At 41.5% G+C, this 21,322-nt stretch overlaps 1 protein-coding gene across 7 annotated transcripts in view; it reads right to left on the bottom strand.

Moving 5' to 3' along the window:
* Window positions 1–21,322, bottom strand: part of SHROOM2 (shroom family member 2) — a 130,244-nt gene that overhangs the window by 31,807 nt on the left and 77,115 nt on the right. For 3 of the 7 annotated variants that reach the window (XM_042788624.1, XM_042788625.1, XM_042788628.1), the window contains 4 exons: window positions 14,677–14,781; window positions 12,339–12,470; window positions 4,372–7,021; window positions 2,302–2,405 (listed from right to left, as the gene is read on the bottom strand). The exons of 1 other annotated variant lie outside the window; for it this stretch is intronic. In XM_042788624.1, the coding sequence (XP_042644558.1) occupies window positions 2,302–2,405; window positions 4,372–7,021; window positions 12,339–12,470; window positions 14,677–14,781 (2,991 nt within the window). The remainder of the gene's footprint in view (window positions 1–2,301; window positions 2,406–4,371; window positions 7,022–12,338; window positions 12,471–14,676; window positions 14,782–21,322) is intronic. 3 more of the 7 variants (XM_042788626.1, XM_042788627.1, XM_042788629.1) reach the window with 1 other exon arrangement.

The raw sequence follows: 21,322 nt of genomic DNA, 5'->3' as shown, positions 1-21,322 counted from the left end.
TCATGCACTTTTTTTTTTTACTCATTTGCTATTAAAATACTCCAACCCTTTTCTCATTCTAGATTCAGTGCATTACCAACTCATATTTTGCCTGAAAATAACCAAGGAAGCTGTAAAGGTAAACACTCAAAGTTTATTTAAACCCCCAATTTTTTTTGTTGTTGTTTTTTTTTTTTTTTTTTTTTTTTTTTTTTGTTTTTTGCAAAACAACAGTGGGGGAGGGAATCCAGAGGCGCCCTACAGCTCTGGATAGTCTCTAACCCAAAGGCGGCAGCCGTGGACTCCACAACTGGGTGTCAGGTTGGGTCCCTGCACATCTAACCCACACAAATGCTGAAGGGCTGGCTCCTGTGTCCCAGCACGGTCACGCTGGCTTTGGTCGCACAGAGGCAACTGTAGCACACAGGGCCTCAGCAGCACAAAGCAAGGAACATCAGCAATATAATCCAAACCTAAATTTTCAAAGGAGGTATTAAATATGACCACAAGGAAGACTTTAGGTTTGGTTAATATTCATGTTCCAGAATATACCATGGATTAAGCAGATTTGCTAGCCATTTGCAGATTGCTAGCTTTTAAAAGTAGGAAACTAAAGGGAGCTCAAAAATCATAAAATCAATTTATGTCATGACGAGTCCAGTTCCTTTTGAGCACAAGAATGCCTTGTCAAAAAAAGAGCACATGGAAATACATATTCTCTCCCACAGGAAAGCCATTCATCATCATGTGGTGGTAGTTCACAACACAGGAATTAAATGCCCAAATGAGAGATTTTATTTAGTTAGTTTTTTTAAGTATTGAAGGAATATAAGCCCCCCTGCATAACACAAGTGCTGAGGGAAAGACTGCAAAAGAGACCATTTTACAAAACCTCCTGTAATGTGGTGAAATAGCCAAATATTACATCTGAAATAGTATGTCAAAATAGGCTTTGGCTAAAAAAAAAAAAAAAAAAAAGGCAGCTATTGCAGCTGGTGCCCAGTCATGTGATTTTCATGGATTCCGTGATTATAAAGCAAGACTTGTGCTGCACAAACACTGCTAAAATGCTGGCGTAGGAGTATTATTCACATGCTTTTGTGACTAGGGTTCAGCACTGGTGGATGGAAATCATTTTACTTGTCCAGAGATGCTGTCTGCCTACAGCAGCTCCTCTGCTCCCTCCCTCCCCTCCAGCCCCACCGCCCCTCGGCGCGCCTGCGCACAGCCGCGCACGCACTCACACCCTCACCGGCTAGTCATTTTGAAATCACTACGGTAAGTACAAAGGGCTACAAAGAATTAGAAAAATAGCAGATGGTCTTTTCAGCTGGGCCGTAAGCCGTGCAAAATACAACTGAATAAAAACTCAAATAAATACTGATTTTTTTACAAGCTTTTACGGCCACAACTAGAGTACGTGTTCACTACAGTTCTTCCTTTCTCTCCCCTTGAGAGATTCACACCACTTAACAGAACTGAGGAAAGCCCGTAGAAGTTATTCTTCCTATACATGCATTTCTGCTGTTACAAAAAGCGGAGCTATCAAACCGGGTGATAGCAGTGTGTGCACAATCTCAGTTCAGCTGCCACACGCCACTTAAGCAGCCGCAGTATCAGCGATTGCTGAAATCACTGCTTACATTACACTGGCTTCTGCAAACTGCAGGCCAGGAGGGCACCCCCCTTCATGCTAGACATTTAAGGATTTTAACTGCACTGTGCATACAGTCATACTTTTGAAAAGAGTCTGAAGATATTGTACAGTAAAAGCAGAGCTGAACAAATGGGAAAACAACTTTTGGTGGCTTCTGTTCATGTACTGCATTCTGTAAAGTCACAAGTAAAGAAAAGTCCAATTTAAAGCACTACTGTGCTTCAGTAGCATGCCATCTTTGCCAAGGATAATACTGGAAAACTCTTTTGGGAAACCTCAAGCATTTCCACCCCCCCAACCCCCCCCCAGAAAAAAACAAAACAAAACAAAACAAACCAACAACCAAACCTGTAACTGATAAACATGAAAAGCATCTGAATCTTTTCATGCACACAAATAAGAATCATGTGGCTCCAAACAAATTGTAATACACTCAACACTTGACAGTTTCTTCAAGCTCACCCTACAGTCCCCATAAATTTCAGTCCCAATATTAATTCCATCATGCACACTGAAGTATGCAGGCAGAAGGAGGGAAACAAGGGAAAAAGGCATTGCAAAAACTCTGAAATCATCATAGCAAAACTTCCAGTTTGAGTAAGGAAAAGATCAGATCAGAGTTGTCGTAAAAGTTCTCTTAAAGCCAGAAATTAAGAAATACTTACCTTACAGTGCAGTTCCTTTCATCCAGATTGTTAACTTTACAGAAAATACGCTCTCCATCCTCCTTTAAATCCTCTGCTTGCCTCCTTACTTCAACTGAGACTTCCTAAAAGTGGTTTATAGCACAAGTAAGACACCAAGTCATCATGTTTCAGACGCCTGAAAAATCTATGATTATGGAACCTCTTATTTGTGGGTTTGCTCTGTTTGAATATACATGAAGTCAACAGCATAGCATGTCTTAAGCTTGTTTGGTTTTAAGTGGTACAGTATGCTATGTGACCTCTTGCACAGCACTACCGACCTGGCTGTGCTTGAGCTACTGCTCTACTTTGCCGATCTACGGAAGAGCTTAAAATTTATATAAACCTTTGCAACTTCCATCTGGCAAAGACAAAAAAAAAAAATATTCAGCAAAGAAGTTACAGAAGTGTTGCTCGCACTTTAGAAGAGGCAAGTACGCACCAGCTTTTGAATCCCGGAGCGTGTACTTTAGTTTCTCAGTAAAACACACAACATCGCTGTTCCAGAATTTTATTATCTCACTATCTTCAAACAACCACACCCAAAGCATAGCTTTGCATTACAAACACTGAACCTACAGGAAATTTAATTGCGCATTAGCTCTGGAATCATCTGAATCACATATGCGAAACAACATCTTTATTTACTTCAGTCTGTTGTAAGCATCTTCAATGCACTTATCACCATATTTTCCAGGTGCCTAAACAGGTGTCTGCTTTTTGCCTCAGGAGGCCTATACTGAACTTAAAGGCACTGACTAATAAACCAGAAATGCATACATGGAACAGATTAGATGATGATTTTTCTGCTGGGTAGGCAATTATTTAATAATTTAGTTAATTTAATTTTCAAAATAACTTCCAGGTGAGTATTTCCAGTGCTTGGAATCCGTACCCTAGTAAATTATCCACAGTTAAGTCTGTACATAGAGTTCAAAAGTAACTTTTGCAAAACTTAAAGATACAAACAACTTAAAGAGTCTACAACTTTTAGAGATCAACATATTTTGTTTCTTTTTGAACTATTCTCATTCTACTCCCTGTATACACACACACACTGAGGTGCTGTGTGGATGTGGATGTATGCAATGTTTTTACCAAGCGGGGGTAGGGGGGGAAGATAAGTAATATACAACCGCATTACCTCAATTCTTTTCTTGCATAAGGTGAAGTTCAATACAGGTTGAACACACTATGACTCCTTATATATATCAGACAATCTTATAGCAGCTTGAACAATGTCTTTTAAGCAGAGAACTTAAGAGACTTCGTTTCTCTGTTTACTTCCCCTGCCACCTGCCAACCATTCCCTGGCTCTGCTCAGTTAAAAATTAACTTCATATTTACTCGCGAGTTGAACAGACATTTGGCATCTCTCTAAGGAATAGATTTATACATCTTAAATCAAGCAAACTGACATAAAATAAAACACTAAGCAGTTACATTTGTTGCTGTAGTGTAGCTTTAACAATAACAGGCACATTTTTAATCTCTAAACTCTATTAGGCAGTTTTGCCCTATGTAGCTTTTGCATCAAGCAAGTTTAGAAGAAAAGAGGAAATCCATGGAAAATGATTAGACCATTAACAAAATTGGACAAAAGTAGACGTTCTTTCCCCTTGGAATGTTTCTTCATCGTTTCAGAGAACTGAAAGCCTTAAAATGGGGAAGGCAGCCACACCAGTGCAGAAATAACTCTGAGTGAAAATTGTTTTGATCCCCCTATACTTGTACTGTAATAAAAGAGGATATTATCAAATCAACTGGGCTGTTTTCTTCCATCTGGCTACAATAGACAAGAAATTACTTGATCCAACTGTTCTTTCCTACACTGAATTCCTGCACAATACAAACTTTGATCTTCATTTTACTTACAAGAGCTACCTATAGCAATTATTCCCTTACAGACAAAAGGCAAACACCATACTACATTGCGTTCCGAAACTGCAAATTTTCATAAAAATTACCCCTTTCCCCTTTCACTGCTCTCCGGCCCTGACCCTCCCCCACCTCGGGAAATTTAAAGGATAAAGTGAAAGACACTTGTACCTGTTTGTAGAAATCAGTAGAAGGGGATGATCTAGACCTCTCATGGGTGTACTGGGGTTTCTCATGCTGTTCGTGGCCTGCATCAAGGATATTATCAGCTGAATGGTACCTTCCCGAGCTCCTCGGCTCCACCGGCTTCCGCTGCTCCTTCCACGACGCCTGGTACTCTGCAAAGGTTCCCAGGCGCTGTGGCTGTTCAGGTTTCACAATCCTATCAGCAGCCTTACTGCTGCTACTATGGTGGATGTTATCTTTTGAAGCATGTGCAGTTTCAAGTCCAACAGAGGCTGCCCGACCTCTTCTCTCATACCATGATTCCTCTCCCTCTTGTCCACTATAAGCTTTCCTATCTGACCTCTCAGGCTGTTCCTCAGCTACACCATGTGGAGCTGGTTTCTGTGCCAATTTCCTATATGCAGGCTTACTTGTTTCTTCAAAAAATTTCCACCTGTCTGCAAATGAGCCCAGGGCTTCTTCAGAGGTATCTGGATGGCAATGAGCATGGCACTCATCCTCTGACATCCCCACCTCATTCATCTTCTCTGGTTCAGAGTAAGACTTCAGTTTTTGCTCTGTTGTGAACCTCTTCCTGGCTCCGATGCGAGAAACGTGATGAGTGCCACTCCCTGCAGGGTTCGGTTTAGCTTGTGTAGCCTCAAGGAATCCAGACACATCTTCAGAAACCAAAGCTAGTAATGAAGAGTTGTAACTACCACTTTTCTGCTCAGGTGACCTGGGGAGATATTCAGCAGGGCTGGGCTCCAAGTCCCGCCGTTTGAAGGATGTTGCCCTCAGAACCCTAGCCTGTGCTTCCTTGAGGTGATCTTTGTAGGTGCTGGTAAAGTTAGTGTCTGGGGAGGCAGTGACATTTTCTGCTGAATCTGGCTTCCAGGTCTCATTGCACTCCTCTGCTTCAGATGACCCTACTAATGTAGCAGTGCTTCTACTTTTCTGCAGCTTTGCTCTTCTCATTTGGATCTCATTTCTCAGCGTTGTTGCAAAACGATCACTCCTCCGTGCCTGTTTAGACAAGTGAGTGTCAAACGGGGCCTGTCGCTCTGTTACTGCTTCTGGGCTGTTGTTAGACTGTTTCTTCCCTTCCTGAGCTAAAGAGTGCAACATTGGAGTCTTCTGAGGAGAAATCTTGCTACTCTCATCTTTCCCCCACCTAAAATCTTTCTGAGCAGATCTATTTTCAGTGGTAAGGACACAGCCCTTTACATACTCCTGTTGACCGTACCTGGTTTCACTCTCCTCAGAGCTGCTCTCAAAGTTTTTCTTTTGTCCAGACTTTTCAATATGATTGGGTTTTTTAGCTTCTTCTACTACAGCACACTTAGCATCCCCCTCTCTGTCCACTGGGTAGTAACTACTGTTCTCGCACCCTTTCAGTGAAGACTCAACAGACTGTTGAGGTAGATAGTATTTTGGTTTTTGAACCATTGTGACAACTGCAGGATTTTCGTGAGGACCAAGCGATGCATTGGTCCCCACTGCAGGTTTCCAGCTGTCATCCTTGAGTTGTAGTGGCTTTGAGCTTCCCTGAGAAGGTTGTTTTGCTGTCACGCAATAATAGCGACTCTGTCCAGTGTTGTCCACCTTCTGTTCAGCAGCACTGTTCGACGAAGAGGAAGGGTTGAGCAGACTGGCTTGGTTTGGACTGTAGCCATGAAAATGATCTGCAGGTAACTCCTGCGTGCCACTATAGGACAGATAATGTTGCTGATCCTTAGGTGCAGCCAAGACTCTTGCATTGTGAAAAAAAGTGCTTTCATCGCTGTACTGGTGCTGGTGGTGGTAACTGTAAGTAGGCTGTGCAAACCGAACGTCAGTGCTGGACAAGGACGACTGCAGTTTGTTCACAGTTCCTGCACTACTATTGTGCCTTTCACCCGTCGAAGAAAAATTGTGTTCTGAACTGAGATCAGACTTAAAAGTTGAGCTGCTGACCCTCCTGTCACATGCTCTGGAGGGTCGCCGCTGCTGCTCCACAGTTTCTAAGTTCCAGTCACTCCTGGGCTGAGACCGGTTCAGGGCTGTAAAGTGCTGCGTGCTGGCACCCTCTGAGTATGCAGGGCCATGGACTTTCTCATGGCCTTTGGTAGCAGCATAGCTGTCGCTACGAAGAGGTGGAGGTGGTGGGGGAGGAGATGAAGACTTCTTTTTATCAGGAACATACCAAACAGGTCCAAAACTGGATCTTCCAGAGCTAGCGAGCTTGCTATCGGGGTGTTCCTCTATTCTAGGACTTCTGTTGTTCTCGTATTGGATGGGAGCTGGCAAATACCCAGGTTTGTCCTCTATTCCACTGTTATCATTCAAGAACTGGCCAGACTTGTTTCCATGCTTAGCAGTCTCCCAGTGGCCTACTTTGTATAGCATGTTCTCTGTTGAAGAAGTGTCTGCATTGGATAGAGTGTGGTCAGGGGTGCTAGAACTCGTGGAGAAAGACCCGTAGGCTGAATCCCGCTTACTTTGGCTCCCTAGATGATCAATGCTACTATTAGACCTTGCAGAAGAAAGTCTTCCATACTGGGCTACTTGTGGAGTGTGGTCCCAGCTGTCCATACTTCCCAAAGAGCTGAATTGGTCAGAAGTGCGATGTAGACTTGACTGATCCCACGAGTTTGACAGGTCATGGGAAGAACAACTATGGTAGGAAATAAACAAAAAGCCTCAGCATGAATACACCAGTCAAAAAAATGCTGCAACATAATTATAAATATATAGCCACCAATTTTACTAACATTGACTAATATCCATCTGCATAGCAGTTACTCAAGACAAACAGCACAGTAAAGCTGGAAGTTTGAACACAAAGTCAGGCTTTATCTTTATACTCTGACACTGATTCAAAGCCTGAAACCTTAATAACTAACTCAACTTCCCTTTGTAAGTTTACCAATAAGTAATACACATTTATCTCCCTGCAGGCTCCCCTCTCCCTCTGCAAATTGCTGATTTTGCTGGCTTGACTTCTAGACAAATTTAGTTTGAGCTCCATTAGCTTCCTCTTTCCCAGAACAAACATAAACTTATTTTTCAGCTTATTTTCCAGGCACTCTGATTCTTCCAGCTGTGAAACTCATGTACTTCTCTGTTCATCTTTTGTAATCTCACTCTAAACTTCTTCAGCCTGTAAAGTGATTCCCTTGTCCTGATTATCCAAATCTGCCCATTCATTCAATATTTTAATTTCTAAATGCAGGTTCACTAAACATTTGCCACCAATGCCACCATTTTAGTTCTGCGCCTCCACTTGCACCTTACCAATGTGTTTTCAAACCACACTTAGGTTGACACCCGTACAATAATGTCATTTAATCCCACCCAGTTCCACAACACTGGCAAGAAAACATCAGAAGCTGCCAGGGCAATGTAAGCTCTGCATGGCCAGAACTAAACTTCTGACCTTTCCTCATGAATCCTTACTGCCACCAGTTCCTCTCTGCCACTCTTTCCTCTATAGAAACACCATCTTTCACACTGTACTTTCTCTGGATCATTTGCTTGGGATGCTATTTCAAAATCTTGCTGCTTCTGTTGTTTTCCTACCCAATCAGTTTTGTTCTGATTCCTTTCTTTTCTTTTCTCTTCTACCTTCCACAGCACCCACCTCCTGTCAATCCAACACACTGATGCTGAGATGATAGTCTTTACAATTATTCACATCACATCTCCCTGTCTGAACTTTACTGGCAGCCCCTCCTGCTTTTATATACCAAATTCGAATTCTTGCCCTTGCATGCAAAGCCACTTGGTAGAAATCCCAGAATTATTTTACTTCCCTGTAGCTATAATTATATGAAGCATCTATCATACCTTGTGCAGTAAAGAAACCTGTAAAAGCTAGCAATGAAATTAGATTAATCCACATAAAAAATACAAACAGTGATACAGATCACTCTTTCTGTCAAAAATATTGCAAAAGTCACCTCAACAGTTCTTTGGAAATCAGTATTAACGTGAGAATTGCTTTCTCCCTCTCTATTACTACAGCCTTTGTAACTATTCTTAAACAACAGTCAAAAGCAATTTATGTGAAATAAGAGAAGGCATACTATGTACTTGTTTTCTAAAAGCATTTTATTAACAAGATACACCAGCATTGACCTCATCTTGTGGGTTTTTTGTTCTTTTGTTTTGATCATTTTAAAACATCTTGCTGAATACTTAAAAAGGTCTTATCATATTAGGCAGATACTGTGGTTCATGTAAAAAGTCTTTTGGTCATTACTAGGATCTCCTTTGTCAATGAAGAATGTAAGCCAGATATTGCTATGAATTGCTGATATTTCTTCCCCCTCTTCAGCACTAAGGAGATACTTGGTATTGATTAAAATAAAGATGACACTTGTGCAGGAAAGCCTCAATTTACAATTTACAAGTCTCATGTAGATCTGCTGGTATCAAATGTGAAGCAGAGCTCATCAGCGTTAAGAGGTCAAAGCCCTGCCAGAAAATGCCTAATGGAAACCCAGAAGAGGCAGCAAAAGTTTCAAAGGAAGGACAGGAAAGCTTCTGATGGTGTTTTACTGCAAAACATGGCCTCCTGTGGTCCTTAACTGCGGGATATACCTCCCATGAACCCTGACATGGAAGAGAGTCCAAAAGACATTTCTCTGCCCAAGCCTGGCATTCCAGGATATCCTTCTTTCAATGGCTTTTTCAGAATGGTTTCAAAAAAGCATCTATGCTGCTAGTCAAAGTCGGGCAGGTAAAATCCATGAATAATCTACAAACACTATCCTTGGCCACTTTGGCCAATAAGCACTCCCTGCAACCCTGGGGCATGAGTTTCTTCTTCTGGGCCCTCCCAATAATGACACAATCTCAGCAAATCAAACCACATTCAGACCACACGGGATTACAGATCAGGCATACCTGACCCTAATTACCCCCAAAAATCAGTTTAAGCAGCCTTCTCAAAGCGTACTTGCCTCACATCCACACCTATAAGGCCAGAACGAAGTAGCAGAGGTTGTTGGTTTCAACTGCACACCCAGGGGCACAAAAAAAAATTATGAGGTCCTCTATTATAATATATCCTACTGGAAGAGAATGCAGGGTCCAATTTTAAGCAAATGAAGGTAGTTCATATCCACGCCATCCAGAAAAGTGCACTTGGCCTTAGTCTAGGGTGGGCCAGGAAAAAAGTCTGCATCCATGTTGTTAAGGTAAGACTTCTGTGAAAGAGTCAGCAGAAGACTCACAGAGGGAAATTAAGGCAACGAAAGCTTACAAGGTCTATCTCTCTAGCCTTGGGTGAGAGGCACCTAGACCTGGCCTAGTGCTCTCAAGATAGCTTACAGTTTTTGAATAAAGTCACATGATAAAAAATACACATAGAGTCGTGGATGTGGAGAGCTGGGCTCCAGAAATGCCCTCTCTGCTGTCTACACTGGTGTAATTTCTTCTGGTCTGTCTTCCTCTAGCTTCATGCATCTTCTCAGAGGTCCAACTTCAGTTGGCTGGCAAAAAGCCCCCACCAAAACCAACCCAAAAAGTCCCCTACAAGCATACCAAATCAAACTACCCATAGCTTAATCTAGCGTCTACCTGGGTAGTAAGGACAATTTTCAGAGGGCTGTTTCGTCCATCTGTGGCCCACTCCATCAACACACAAAATCCAGGTATATCCTGTTTGTAAGAGAGCAAAAGCATCTCTCCCCCTGATTGAACTCTCCATGTTTTACAAGTGATTTAGTTTTCACACACACAGAAGGAATGCAGGCAGGCACATTCAGAAGAGATTTTAGGCTGCGAATCTCAGATGCTTAGCTCAAGGAAGGACAAGAAGCTCCAGAAATTTCCCAAGGATGGGACCCTTGGATGAGAAATATCCCCTTATCAGGCTATTTCTGTTATCTCCTTACATACTGCTGCTTTGAGCTACTGATTGCCGTGACTCCCGTCCAGCTTGGTGCTTGACTTGCTTAAAGCATGGTGCTTCCTGGTTTTGTGAATTGTACTCGAAAAGTAGCAAATCTCTGAAGCTGCTCACCTTCTCTTTTTGCAGATGAGCAAGCCCAAATAACACCCCTCTGCCACTGGGATCCTCCATATAGCCAAATCCTTGGGCTGGCACTCTGGGGATGCTGGGCCTCCAGCAGCCACAGTCTGAAGTCAGCTCTGCCACTGAAACTACCTTGGGCAACAGACACCAGGACTGACAGATCTCCCAAATACATCACCTTTCAAGTGGGCAGCACAGGCAGCCAAGGGGTTCAGGATAGCAATGCCCTTGAAACCCTGATGTCAGCTTGTGATAAAGGTCCTAAATCTTTCAGCAGCACCTGAGAAAGCAGAATTTGCCCTTTTTACTAATATTGATGCCTACTAGAAGTTGCTGCTATTCCTGATATGTAGGGGGAGAGGATTGCTCTATTCCCCTCCCCTTTTTCCTTTACACCCACAATTTGCTGCCCAAAGCTAATTTCAAACTGGCCTTGAACCAAATCAATATCTTTTTTCTTTTTTAAATATTGTAATTCACCCAGCTCCTATCAAATCACACTGAGATGTGTATTTTGTAGTATTTTACTTTCACAAGGTGCAAGGACGACTATCAGGAAATGCGGGAAGCAAATATTAATTTACAGCTCAGTCAGAACACTCACTAGACTGAAAGTAAAAATACTCCTGAGTGAGCACAGCAACCAGGAACTCTATAAAGTTTAGAAGTTTCTGAACTTTGTTTCTATGTACAAGGATTTTTACTGTCTTCAAATCTATAAATCTAAGTTAGCCCACCTACATGAAATTTAAATACAGACTCTCTAAATCAATGTAAAACAGTAGCGATTATAAGCGCGGGTTTGAGAAATGTAATGTGCTAAAAACTTCTGCGTATTACAAAATGCATTTAAAAAACCTTTCTGTCTAAACGTTAACATTCATACTTTATTCAAGGGCAGCAAGCAAGTTATTTTAAAAACAGTAGGGACCTTCCAAAGAAAATAAACAATGTGAAAACAATTGTGAAAATTACATGAAAAATAAAATAAAATCTTAAAGTATGAGTGTTCTTCTGTTTTAACTACTACAATAAATTAACATTAAAAAGTAATGATGGAGAATGTACAGCAGGAAGTATATAAAACATAAGCCTACTTTCCAAACTGGGATCACATACCAGACTCATTTTCTTTAATGTTCAACATAACTACGGCCCAATGTGAACTGAGAAGGAAAGAGCAACAAAACGAAAAAGGAAAAAAAAACAAACAAAAAACCCCTTATGAAAATGTTGAAAAATGTCACCTATGAGGAGAAAACAAACAAGAAACTGTAACCAGACACAAATAGGCATTACCTAAAAGTTTAAAGTTTCGCAACTAAAAGTGCCTAGGTGCCAGCCTTTCTCCCCTAGTGCTGAATGAGACCTAACAAATATTAAGGTGCTTTCTACGGAGACTGAAAATCATTGGTCTTATTACCCCTCTACACAAGCAAGAGCACAGCTGTAGGGAAGATCAGATTACAGAAAGACAGCTTAACTAATAAAACCGGTAATACCTTAAAGTCCAACAGTAAAACATTCTGCATCCTCCCTTTAGGAAAAGGCTTTTTAATAGTCTGAAACAACATCTTTCAATTTCTTCTCCCTTTACTATTTCACGTCAATATGTTAATTTTGATGGTTTCTTTTTGCTTTAGGATTAGGATTTTACCAGTGGACACTGAAAGGAAATGCAGAGCAACAAACATAACCTTTTGACTGCCTTTAAAGCCAGTTTCTTACCTTTCAATCACATGCACATATCACATACTGTTTCTGAAATCCACTCATCCATATGTCAAACTTCCCATGCTCCCCCTTCAAGCACTGAAAGGACAGGCAATACTAAAGACATATAATGCAACGATTCTGTATTTGTGGTTTTAAAAAACACTCAACGACATGACCTACATTGTTATTGTCTCGCTGTTGGATCTTAATGCATGTAACTTAAGCAGAGACTCACCTTGCATGATAGCGTGAGTGCCAGGAAGCACAGGCATTGGACGAAGAAAGGTGTGACGTGGCTGTCTCAGGTTGACTTTCTGTAAATTTGGTTGCATGCCAGGAGTGAGGCCTGCAGGCTAGGTCATTTCTTCTGAAAACGAGAGAGGTAGAGTGTACTAGTTCAATACACACAGTTCAGTAAGGTGACATGCAGCAAAAAAATCTACTGGGGCAGTAGTCAAATGCTATACAGACAGGACACACACATAATGACTTTAAATGGCAGCAAGCGACACAACTTTCTACATGCATGCCAGTTTTGAAAAGATACCAGCATTCCTTTAAGATGCTTGAGATGCAGTGAAACATCCATACTCTCCAAGGTCTGTGCTTGTGTGGTTTAGGTTTTTAAAAAAATTTTATTTGTTTTGGGGGTGGAGTGGTTTTTATGAGGGGCAGAGACAGGCAAATGAATTTTAAAGTACTTGACATGTAACCAGTGCTTAAACAGTTAAAGCTAATACTGAAACTTATGACTCTTTTACAACACGACAACAGTGGGGCTTCGGCAAGGTTTTACTGTAGGTACGTGCGTATGGGAGGAGGTGGGAATAAAAGAGTTAATGGGAGGAAAGAATAAAGCCAGGTCCATTGTCTCATACAAGTTAGTAAGAGTGACAGAACTAATAACTTTAACTCCAGCCAAGTACTGCTTCAGCTCCCGAAATGTTTGGCACCTCAGGTATGCAGGGGTTTTTGTTTGTTTAGGGTTGTTCTTTTTTTGATTTTGCTTTTGCTTTTTAAAGAATGCACCCCAAAACCAGTTCAGTAATTCATCTAAGTCCCCAGATATCTACTTGGCTATCACCTCCAAATGTACATGCTCATGTCACTGAAGAGACCCCTGCAAAGAGGTACAACATGTCGCTAGAGCTTTGTACCTTGCAAACCTTTCAGCAAAACTGCTCTATACTCCTCTGCCCTTTCCTTCTGTTTAGGAATTAGTAACAACAGCTTGCACTTCCTTCCAAGGACTTGCTGTTTGTAACACCTCTTGGCACTCACGAAATAAGTGCATTCTTTTTTTCCTCAATGTTAAATAAGCCTTCTGGGTGGAATTCAGCTACTTCTGTTTCAGTGAGCAGATGCCAAGCACAAGCCATTTGTTTAGACCCTCTCAGTCATCCAGGAACAAAGCAGGAACTTCTTGAAGGTAATTTATCCTGCTCCTCTCTTTGGCTCATCCTGGAGGAAGTGTAATTTAAAATTTAGATGAGGTATAAGGTGAGACAAATCCCATCCTTCCAAGTCACAGTCTGAAACAAAGGCTCATAGGACCTTAGCTCTTGAGGTTTTTTTTAATGCACTTATATATTGTAGTTATGTATTTATGAAGTTTATTACTGCCAGGTTAAATAATTTGTCTAAGTTACAAATTAATTTGCTAAACTGAGAAAGTGTTCCCTATTTTCAACTTGAACTCTAAAGGCAGTTCTACATTTTCATACTCATTCCCCCATCTTATAAATTTTGGTTATCAGACAGCCACTGGATTTAGAGAACAAAACTAAAGCTCATTATAAACCCAGTATCTTCAAAACAGGTCAAATTTGAGTACGTGGCTTTTTGCAGTACATTCAGGAAGATCTGATTAATTCAATGATGAATTGTCTTTCCAAACTCTGCATGCAGGACAAAAGGAGAATAATAATTCTACAGGGAAGCTGTAATTTCACTAAGAAGTGTAGCATCATTACTGTCACTAAAAAAAGAAGTAATTGTTTCCATAAACAAAAGCCTACTCTTCCCAGCATGACAAAAGAGAAAACAGTTAAGCAGAGCATCACTGTGTTCTTTTTCTTGGTAGGATATGAAATTCAGAGAGTGACTGGAAGAGCCCCAATACTCTCAGTGCAAAAGATCCAGCTCAGCCATGTGAGGATGGGCTCCAGATGGTCCTTGGGTACTCCAAGGGCTCCAAGCCTGTGTTCAGGTATGGAAAAAAACCACATTCCACTGTTCTTGGAAGGTTTTTTTCCTCCCACAGCTCACCTCCAATGGTACCGATAACAGCTCGGCAAACCACAAATACCTATTTAGGTAAATTCAACAGACCTCCTAGGCATCAATTCAACAAAAAGGTTTATTTATTATGAGACAATTACTTTTCTATGATGCACCACTATGGAAACACAAGACTAGAAAACTAGCACAATACAAGCACAATGTTTGTGTAAGGAAATGAAGAATGGGAAGAGGGGTTTTGCGACAGTTTGCTACAGGCTTGGTAAATGGTGGGAGGAATCCAATCAGTGGGAAGGAACAGAAGGGATGCACTTGTAACATCAGTACTGTACCTCATGGAACTTCTCAAGATCTTCATAAGATAGTTTCTTGCTACATGAACATCATTCTCAGATGGCATTTTCTGTGCTACAATATCCACCACCACTTTCATCTTCCTGAGCAGCCAAGCAAGGGGAGGAACAGACTGGACTGAGTTGTGACATGAGTCAAGTCATCTGGACAAGAACTTAAAAGTTCTGTTTAATTTTTTTGTATGTGTGCACACACATATATTTTTGAGAGGGTTTTTTTTGACCTAATAGTCTGAACAGCCTAAAAATCCTGGTGGGATACCTAGAAGGTAGAATCATGTAGATACCTGCTTTTGTTGATATCCTCAACATGACTAAAAATTAATTTACTGTGCATAGTCAACAGTGCTTTCTGCTGGATTATTACCATTTAATTACATTTACTATGTCCTGCACTTCAAAAAACAATTTTTTCTAATAAATGGACACAGCATGAATATGGATTCCAAAACTCAGCACAAATGAGTAGAAGGACTGTAAAGAAAATATTAAAAGACTCAAAACAGGAATATTTTGCATGCAACTAAAGACGCGAGAAGCTGAGCATTTATATGCTAATGTAATATCCCCATATTAATTCTGAGTGACAGAATGAGATCATCTGAACCTTCAACCCAGAAAACCTCTGGCATTAATGGAAGCATTAATAAAAGCATTTCATCAAGAGTGTCTTTCTACCAGTGCTTTTACAAAAGCTGCTGGAAGGAAAACACCGATAAGCTTTGAAGATATGACACAATGGGAAAAAAACAACTTCTATTGATTATAGGCAATCCGTTAGATAGTGGTCTCTCTGACACGTGTGTGCAAATACTTTAGCAATAAAACAACCTTTCCAATCCAGTTTTTCAGAATAAACCTGTCCTTTTAGGGTTACTGCTTAGAAGTTATTAAGACAGACATTCTGAATCTCACAGGCTACAGAGGTTAGAGATACTATTTCAGATGGCTGCAGCAATATTGAGGAGGTTGACTGGCTACGGGAGATACCACCCACTCTCCCCCCAAAAAGGAGTAAAAATGTACTGCCTTGACCAAGAGAGAAAAACAATTAAGCTGGGCAAGCAGATTTATCTGTAAGCAACAAAAGTCAGAAAAATATCTTAAAAACTCAGAAGTAGGCAGGAAATTGAATAAAGTAAGCAAACTACCTTTGCATACAACAACAATATCAATGAACACAAGCCATTTCCTCTGTTTTCAGACACATTCCGAATTTTTGTAGCTACCCAGATAAAAGACCAGCTGATACAACAACAGAGGTGCGTATTGTCTGCGTCCCCCTCCCGCCCCCTTTGTTTTATTCTCATCTACCAAAGAGCACCCTTGTTGTAACCCCATCATACAGGCTTCTGTATTTGGAGTCCCAAAGCAAACAGAGGACAGTCAGTTCCAGGGACCTGTGTTTGGGGGGAAATTGCTAAGAGTTATTTGTCCGTTAATGCTTTGTTCCAGCCCTCTGATGAATCAACAAAGACAGAAGGCCCGACTGCTGGCTCACATGTAGGCGTAAGGCTGCAAATCTTTCACTGCAAGTAGCAGCAGCTACACGTGACAGCAGCTGTGCAGCATTTCTGAAACACAAAACTGGCTTTTCATCCCTCATTCATCTCAGTACTGGCCCCTTCTCTTTAACTCCAGCAAGTGTTTTTAATACCAGCAGCGGTGACACACCCACACAAAGACACCCTCACCCATCTTGGGAACAAGATAATGAACGGTTCCTACGGGAATTTTTCAGGTAAAACTTTGGAAATGTGAAAATGAACCGAGTCATACTAATGGTGTGTTTTAGCCAGGACTGTCCAGCCACTTCCCTTTTTAAAGGCCGTGTTCTATTATTTCATGTTCTTATATGTCGCCCGAAATCTACGAATCCATATGCCTCCTTTTCTCTTTAAATCTAAATAATCCTTAAAGACGTCCGAGCTCTTCGGGGGTGGGTGCGTGCGAAGGAAACACCTTTACAGTTCCCAACAAGCCGCCCCCCCCCTCCGCACCCAAAGGCGGCCCAAACCTGCCCTGAGGCGGGGGTTAAACACACACCCCCACCCCGCCCCGCCGGCACGCGCCGCGCCGCGCCCCGCCCCGCCCCGCCGGCACGCGCCGCGCCCCGCCCCGCCGCCCCCTGCCGGCGGCGCCGCGCCCAACGGCCGAGGGGCCCGCCCTGAAAATCCGGTGCCGCCCAACCCCCGCTCCCCCGGCCGCCTACCGCCTCCTCCTCCGCCTCCTCCTCCTCCTCCGCCTCCTCCTCCTCCGCCTCCTCCTCCTCCTCCGCCTCCTCCTCCTCCGCCTCCTCCTCCTCCTCCTCCCGCCACCTCTCCCGCCAACCAAACCTTCCTCGGGACGCTGACGTGGCACACACCGTTCCGTGAACCCCCAAGCATCACGCGGGACCGGCTTGGGTTTTTTTTTTTTTTTTTTTTTTTTTTTTTTGTTTTGTTGTTGTTGTTGTTGTGTGTTTTTGTTTGTTTGGTTTTTTTGTTTGTTTGTTTTTGTTGTTTTTTTTTTTTTGTTTTGGTTTGGGTTTTTTTTTGTTTGTTTTGTTTTGTTTTGTTTTGTTTTTTGTTTTTTTCCCCCCTCCTGGCGGCCGCAGCTCTCCGACCCGCGGCAGATCGGCAGCAAGCCCTTCCGGCCGCGGCCCCCCCTGGCACACCTGACCAGATCCGACGCCAGCCCAAGCACAGGCAGTGCTTCCGACTGTTCCTCTGCATCAGCTGCACCAGCAGACAAAACCCGGGTTTAGACAAGAGTCCCCAATTTTCCTAATTTAAAGGGAAGGACGAGTCAGTGGCCTCAGCCGGGACTGACCAGTACCTACAAAGAACACACTGACAGCACTAATTCTCCGAGTTAGAAACGTTGTAGTGATTATTTGTATCAAAGATTCTTCAACAAAATATACTGTTTTCAGTCACTTTAGTTTCTACAGCACATTTTTGCTCACAAAGCTGCAGACCACTGTTTCAAGGCACAACTTCCCCGCAAGCAAGTTCTCTGGGGAACCAGTCAACGTACTTAAATTGAACGGCAGCTATCAAAATGAAATCCTTCTCCCACCATTCACCAAGATGCAACTCAAGATTTTTCAGCAGTGAAGCAAAGCCTCTCTCCGGCGCTTTGTTTTTAAAATAGCCCAAGCTCACATTTTCACAGCTGCGGCGGGACGTTCAAACTCCTTACGGTTAATTTAAACCTTGCCTGTACCCAGGAGTTTGCCCCACCTCCAGTGGAAGGTAAATGGCTACAAGACTGCCCTGACTGCAGGCCAAGGATGCAGCGCTCAGGAGAGGCAGGAAGGCTGCAGCACTGAGATATAACGGAAGCCTACACGTGCCTGAAGCTCGAATGCACCATTCATTGGCATTCGCAAACAAGGAGCACGCTTGGACACTGCACGTACTGAACGGTTTGTCTCACAAGGTGCCCTCAGGTTGTTTCAAAGCCAAATAAACCGAATCACGCCACAGTTGTTCGTCCTATGGAAAAAAATCCTCTGGGACATCATTAAGATAGCCACTTACGAAACAGTGTTGCCCCGCACCAGCCATGCAAGTTAACCATGAAGAGTTCAGTCTTTGGGATCTCCTCGGCAAGCCACTCATCCATTCATTGCTTTTTAGTCCATGTAGAGAAAATTTCAAGAATTTGAGTTGACAGCACAGGTTCTTTTGCTTGTCCCCTTATAAATCCCAAACAACTTCATAGTTCTCAGCTTTCTCACTTCACCTCCTTTAAAATAACACTAGGCTAGACATACCAACACTTCATTAACTTGTATTTTTTATAAATCTGTATGTGCCGGAGGAAAAAAAAGTCCTCCTGAGCCATGTCTTTTTTTTTTTTTTTTTATTGCAGTTCATCAATGTTGTGTTCAATGGATCAAAATAAACTAGAAGACCAACATATAATGCAATTAAATGGATATTCAAAAAGACGCTGCAACTAAACTACTAAATCACTTATTCAATTTATGAAAAACATTATTCGGATTTTTTGTCTTCTGAATTCTTGGTAGAAAAAAAAAAAAAAAGGCTGAAAACCACCATGAAGCTACAGTTACCCACAGGGGCCTCAAATAATAAGAAAGTAACAACGTCACTGTTTTTCATTCAAAAATAGTTCCATGTATTTTCACCTGCAGATTGTGAAGACCTCACCCAGCTGCCTAGCCTGGGATGTCATGATTAGGACAGGCAATTTTTTTTTTTTCTGAAAAGAAAGATAGAATTCTTATCTGAACAAAACAGGTATTTTGTTTCAATGAGCACTTACTTGGTCAAAATTTCATCTTTCTTCTTACCCTCCCTTCAAATAGGAAACAACATTTCTTTCTCTAGAGTACTGAAGGAGTCATTGCTCTCCACAAAGACATTAGGTGTTTGCTCTCTTGGGCAACTATATTTGTAGAATTCAAATTATTTCATGTTACATTAGTTACCACTGGCAGATCTATCTGCCAGGGTAATGTAGGAATAAGTATCTAAAATTCAGCAAAAGACCAAGGTCCAGCAGGAAAACTATAAAAGGGATGGGAACAGCTTCTTGTGTCATTCTCAGTAATTCACTACATGCAGAAGTTATCCTAATCTAGGCTCAGTTGTTATCATTTCCATAAAGAAGCTTTAGGTTAAGTGCAATACAATGCCCTCCTCCTTTCCCTTTGCCATTTTCAGTGTTGTGCTGCCTCCCGACATACCTGCCTCTATCTCTGAATGTAACAGAAAAAGAAACAATGGGTAATAGTGATATTAAAAGGAAGACAAAGCATCCTAAACTTGAGATTGAACACTTCTCCTGAACACAGTTACTCTCCCACTTTATTTCCTCCTCATTGCATGGAAAATGGAGAAAGGAAGGGAGGTAGTATGTATGTGCAAAGGAGTATGAGAACAAAGAAAAACACAGAAAGCCCCCTGAAAATTTTTATCCAACAGTTCTATACTAAAGGATTCCCCCCCCCAGTTAAAAAACTTGCACAACAGATTCTGAAGTAAACCTTCAGTGTCTGTCATTCATAACCAATATGGATGATTAAAAAACTTTATATATATATACACACACGTATATATATGTGTAGATAATTTATACACATCATATGTACATATATATACACACATATGTATACATATATGTGTAGATAGATTTATACATATGATATGTACATATATATATACACACACATGCAAATTCACTTTTTAGGCTTTTCAAAATTTAAAATATGCCCACAACTTCTCAGTTTTGGTCTTCCCAATATACCGAAGCCCTGCTGAAACTTGACCCACTGACCACTGCCAATTTCGTCTCCCTCCTTCTTTCTAGAGCATGACAGCCTGAACCACTTTGTTCCCTTTTTGTAAGGTTGTCCTACTACCTTTCACTTGGATTCAGCCTTGGATGCCCCAACTTCCCGCTGTCCTGAGGCTAGACAGCAGCAACTTCAATGCTTTTTCTAAAGTACACTCTATGTCAGCATTCACACCATTTATCCAGGAGAGCCTTGAATGTCCTTTTCAAAGAGGGACAGCAAATTTAGGCTTTGTTTGGGTGAGCCACACAGTGACTGCATAAATGCCTCTCAAAGTCAACAAACAGGGAGCCTTCCTAGCTGAGGTAGAAACATAAGGACTTAAAATTTTAAGTTAACTGTGTGGAGACATCACACCCTCACTTTTATAGATTAAACTTAAAATGTGTAATATGTGTATTCATGGTGAGCGATAAACCTGAAAAAATACTAGTAAATATCATCGTGGTAAGTATTTTAAGGCAATGCCTTTTACATCTGAAGATCTATACTGAGCTTTATAAAAACAACACATACCACGTCCTCTCTTTTCACATGTTCCTGGAATACAAAAATGCCTGAATGGAACTTTATTTGGGATGAAAATTTGTTGAAGGTTGTTATATCAGGTATCTGCTGAAGATTAAATGGAAAAGCTTTCACATCATAATCAATCAAATGCTGCTTGAGATTTAAAAAAAATAGTATGCCAGCTCAATAGCCTAGGAAAGTGAATTTAAAGGTAATACTCTTAATATCAGAAAATTATCAACAACAACATTACTGTTAGTTTGCCAACTGTGCACTGTTTTCCAAAATAAACACAGGAGGGCTGACATACACAAATTCAAATTATTATTGGCAACACTCAAGCCATACCAGAGTTTTTGTTTCAAGGCTCTGCTTCTCTCAATTAACAGCAGCACACACCCCATCTGTTTGTTAGAACCACTTCTTACGTATTAGCATCTATTCCTTTGGGAAAATCCCCTGCGACATACTTAGCTGGAATGGGATGAACCAATGATGAAAACTAATCAGTTGGATATATGAAAAAACTCTTCCCTGTCCTCAGACAGCTGAGCCCCGCTGCCTGCATGCCCTTGTCTGGTGACAGCTGGATTAGCTGCAGGCTCCAAAAAAACCCAGACATCCAGAACTTTGCACATAGCATGCACAGACACACAAACTGCGGAAGAGGAAGTGCCAAGCAACACTAAAACCTACATATAGAAATTAAAAATAAAGAATAAAATTTTCAGGCAAAGAAAAAAGTCATTAGCAGCCTTGTCATCCTAAAACAGATCTATGACTGCCTTAGCATACTCAACTCTTTGA

The sequence above is a fragment of the Tyto alba genome, unplaced genomic scaffold (genome assembly GCF_018691265.1).
Source record: "Tyto alba isolate M040663 unplaced genomic scaffold, T.alba_DEE_v4.0 Super-Scaffold_14, whole genome shotgun sequence".
Classification (NCBI taxonomy): domain Eukaryota; kingdom Metazoa; phylum Chordata; class Aves; order Strigiformes; family Tytonidae; genus Tyto; species Tyto alba.
The sequence above is the reverse complement of the archived record's forward strand: the minus strand, read 5'-3'. Positions and strand labels throughout refer to the sequence as shown.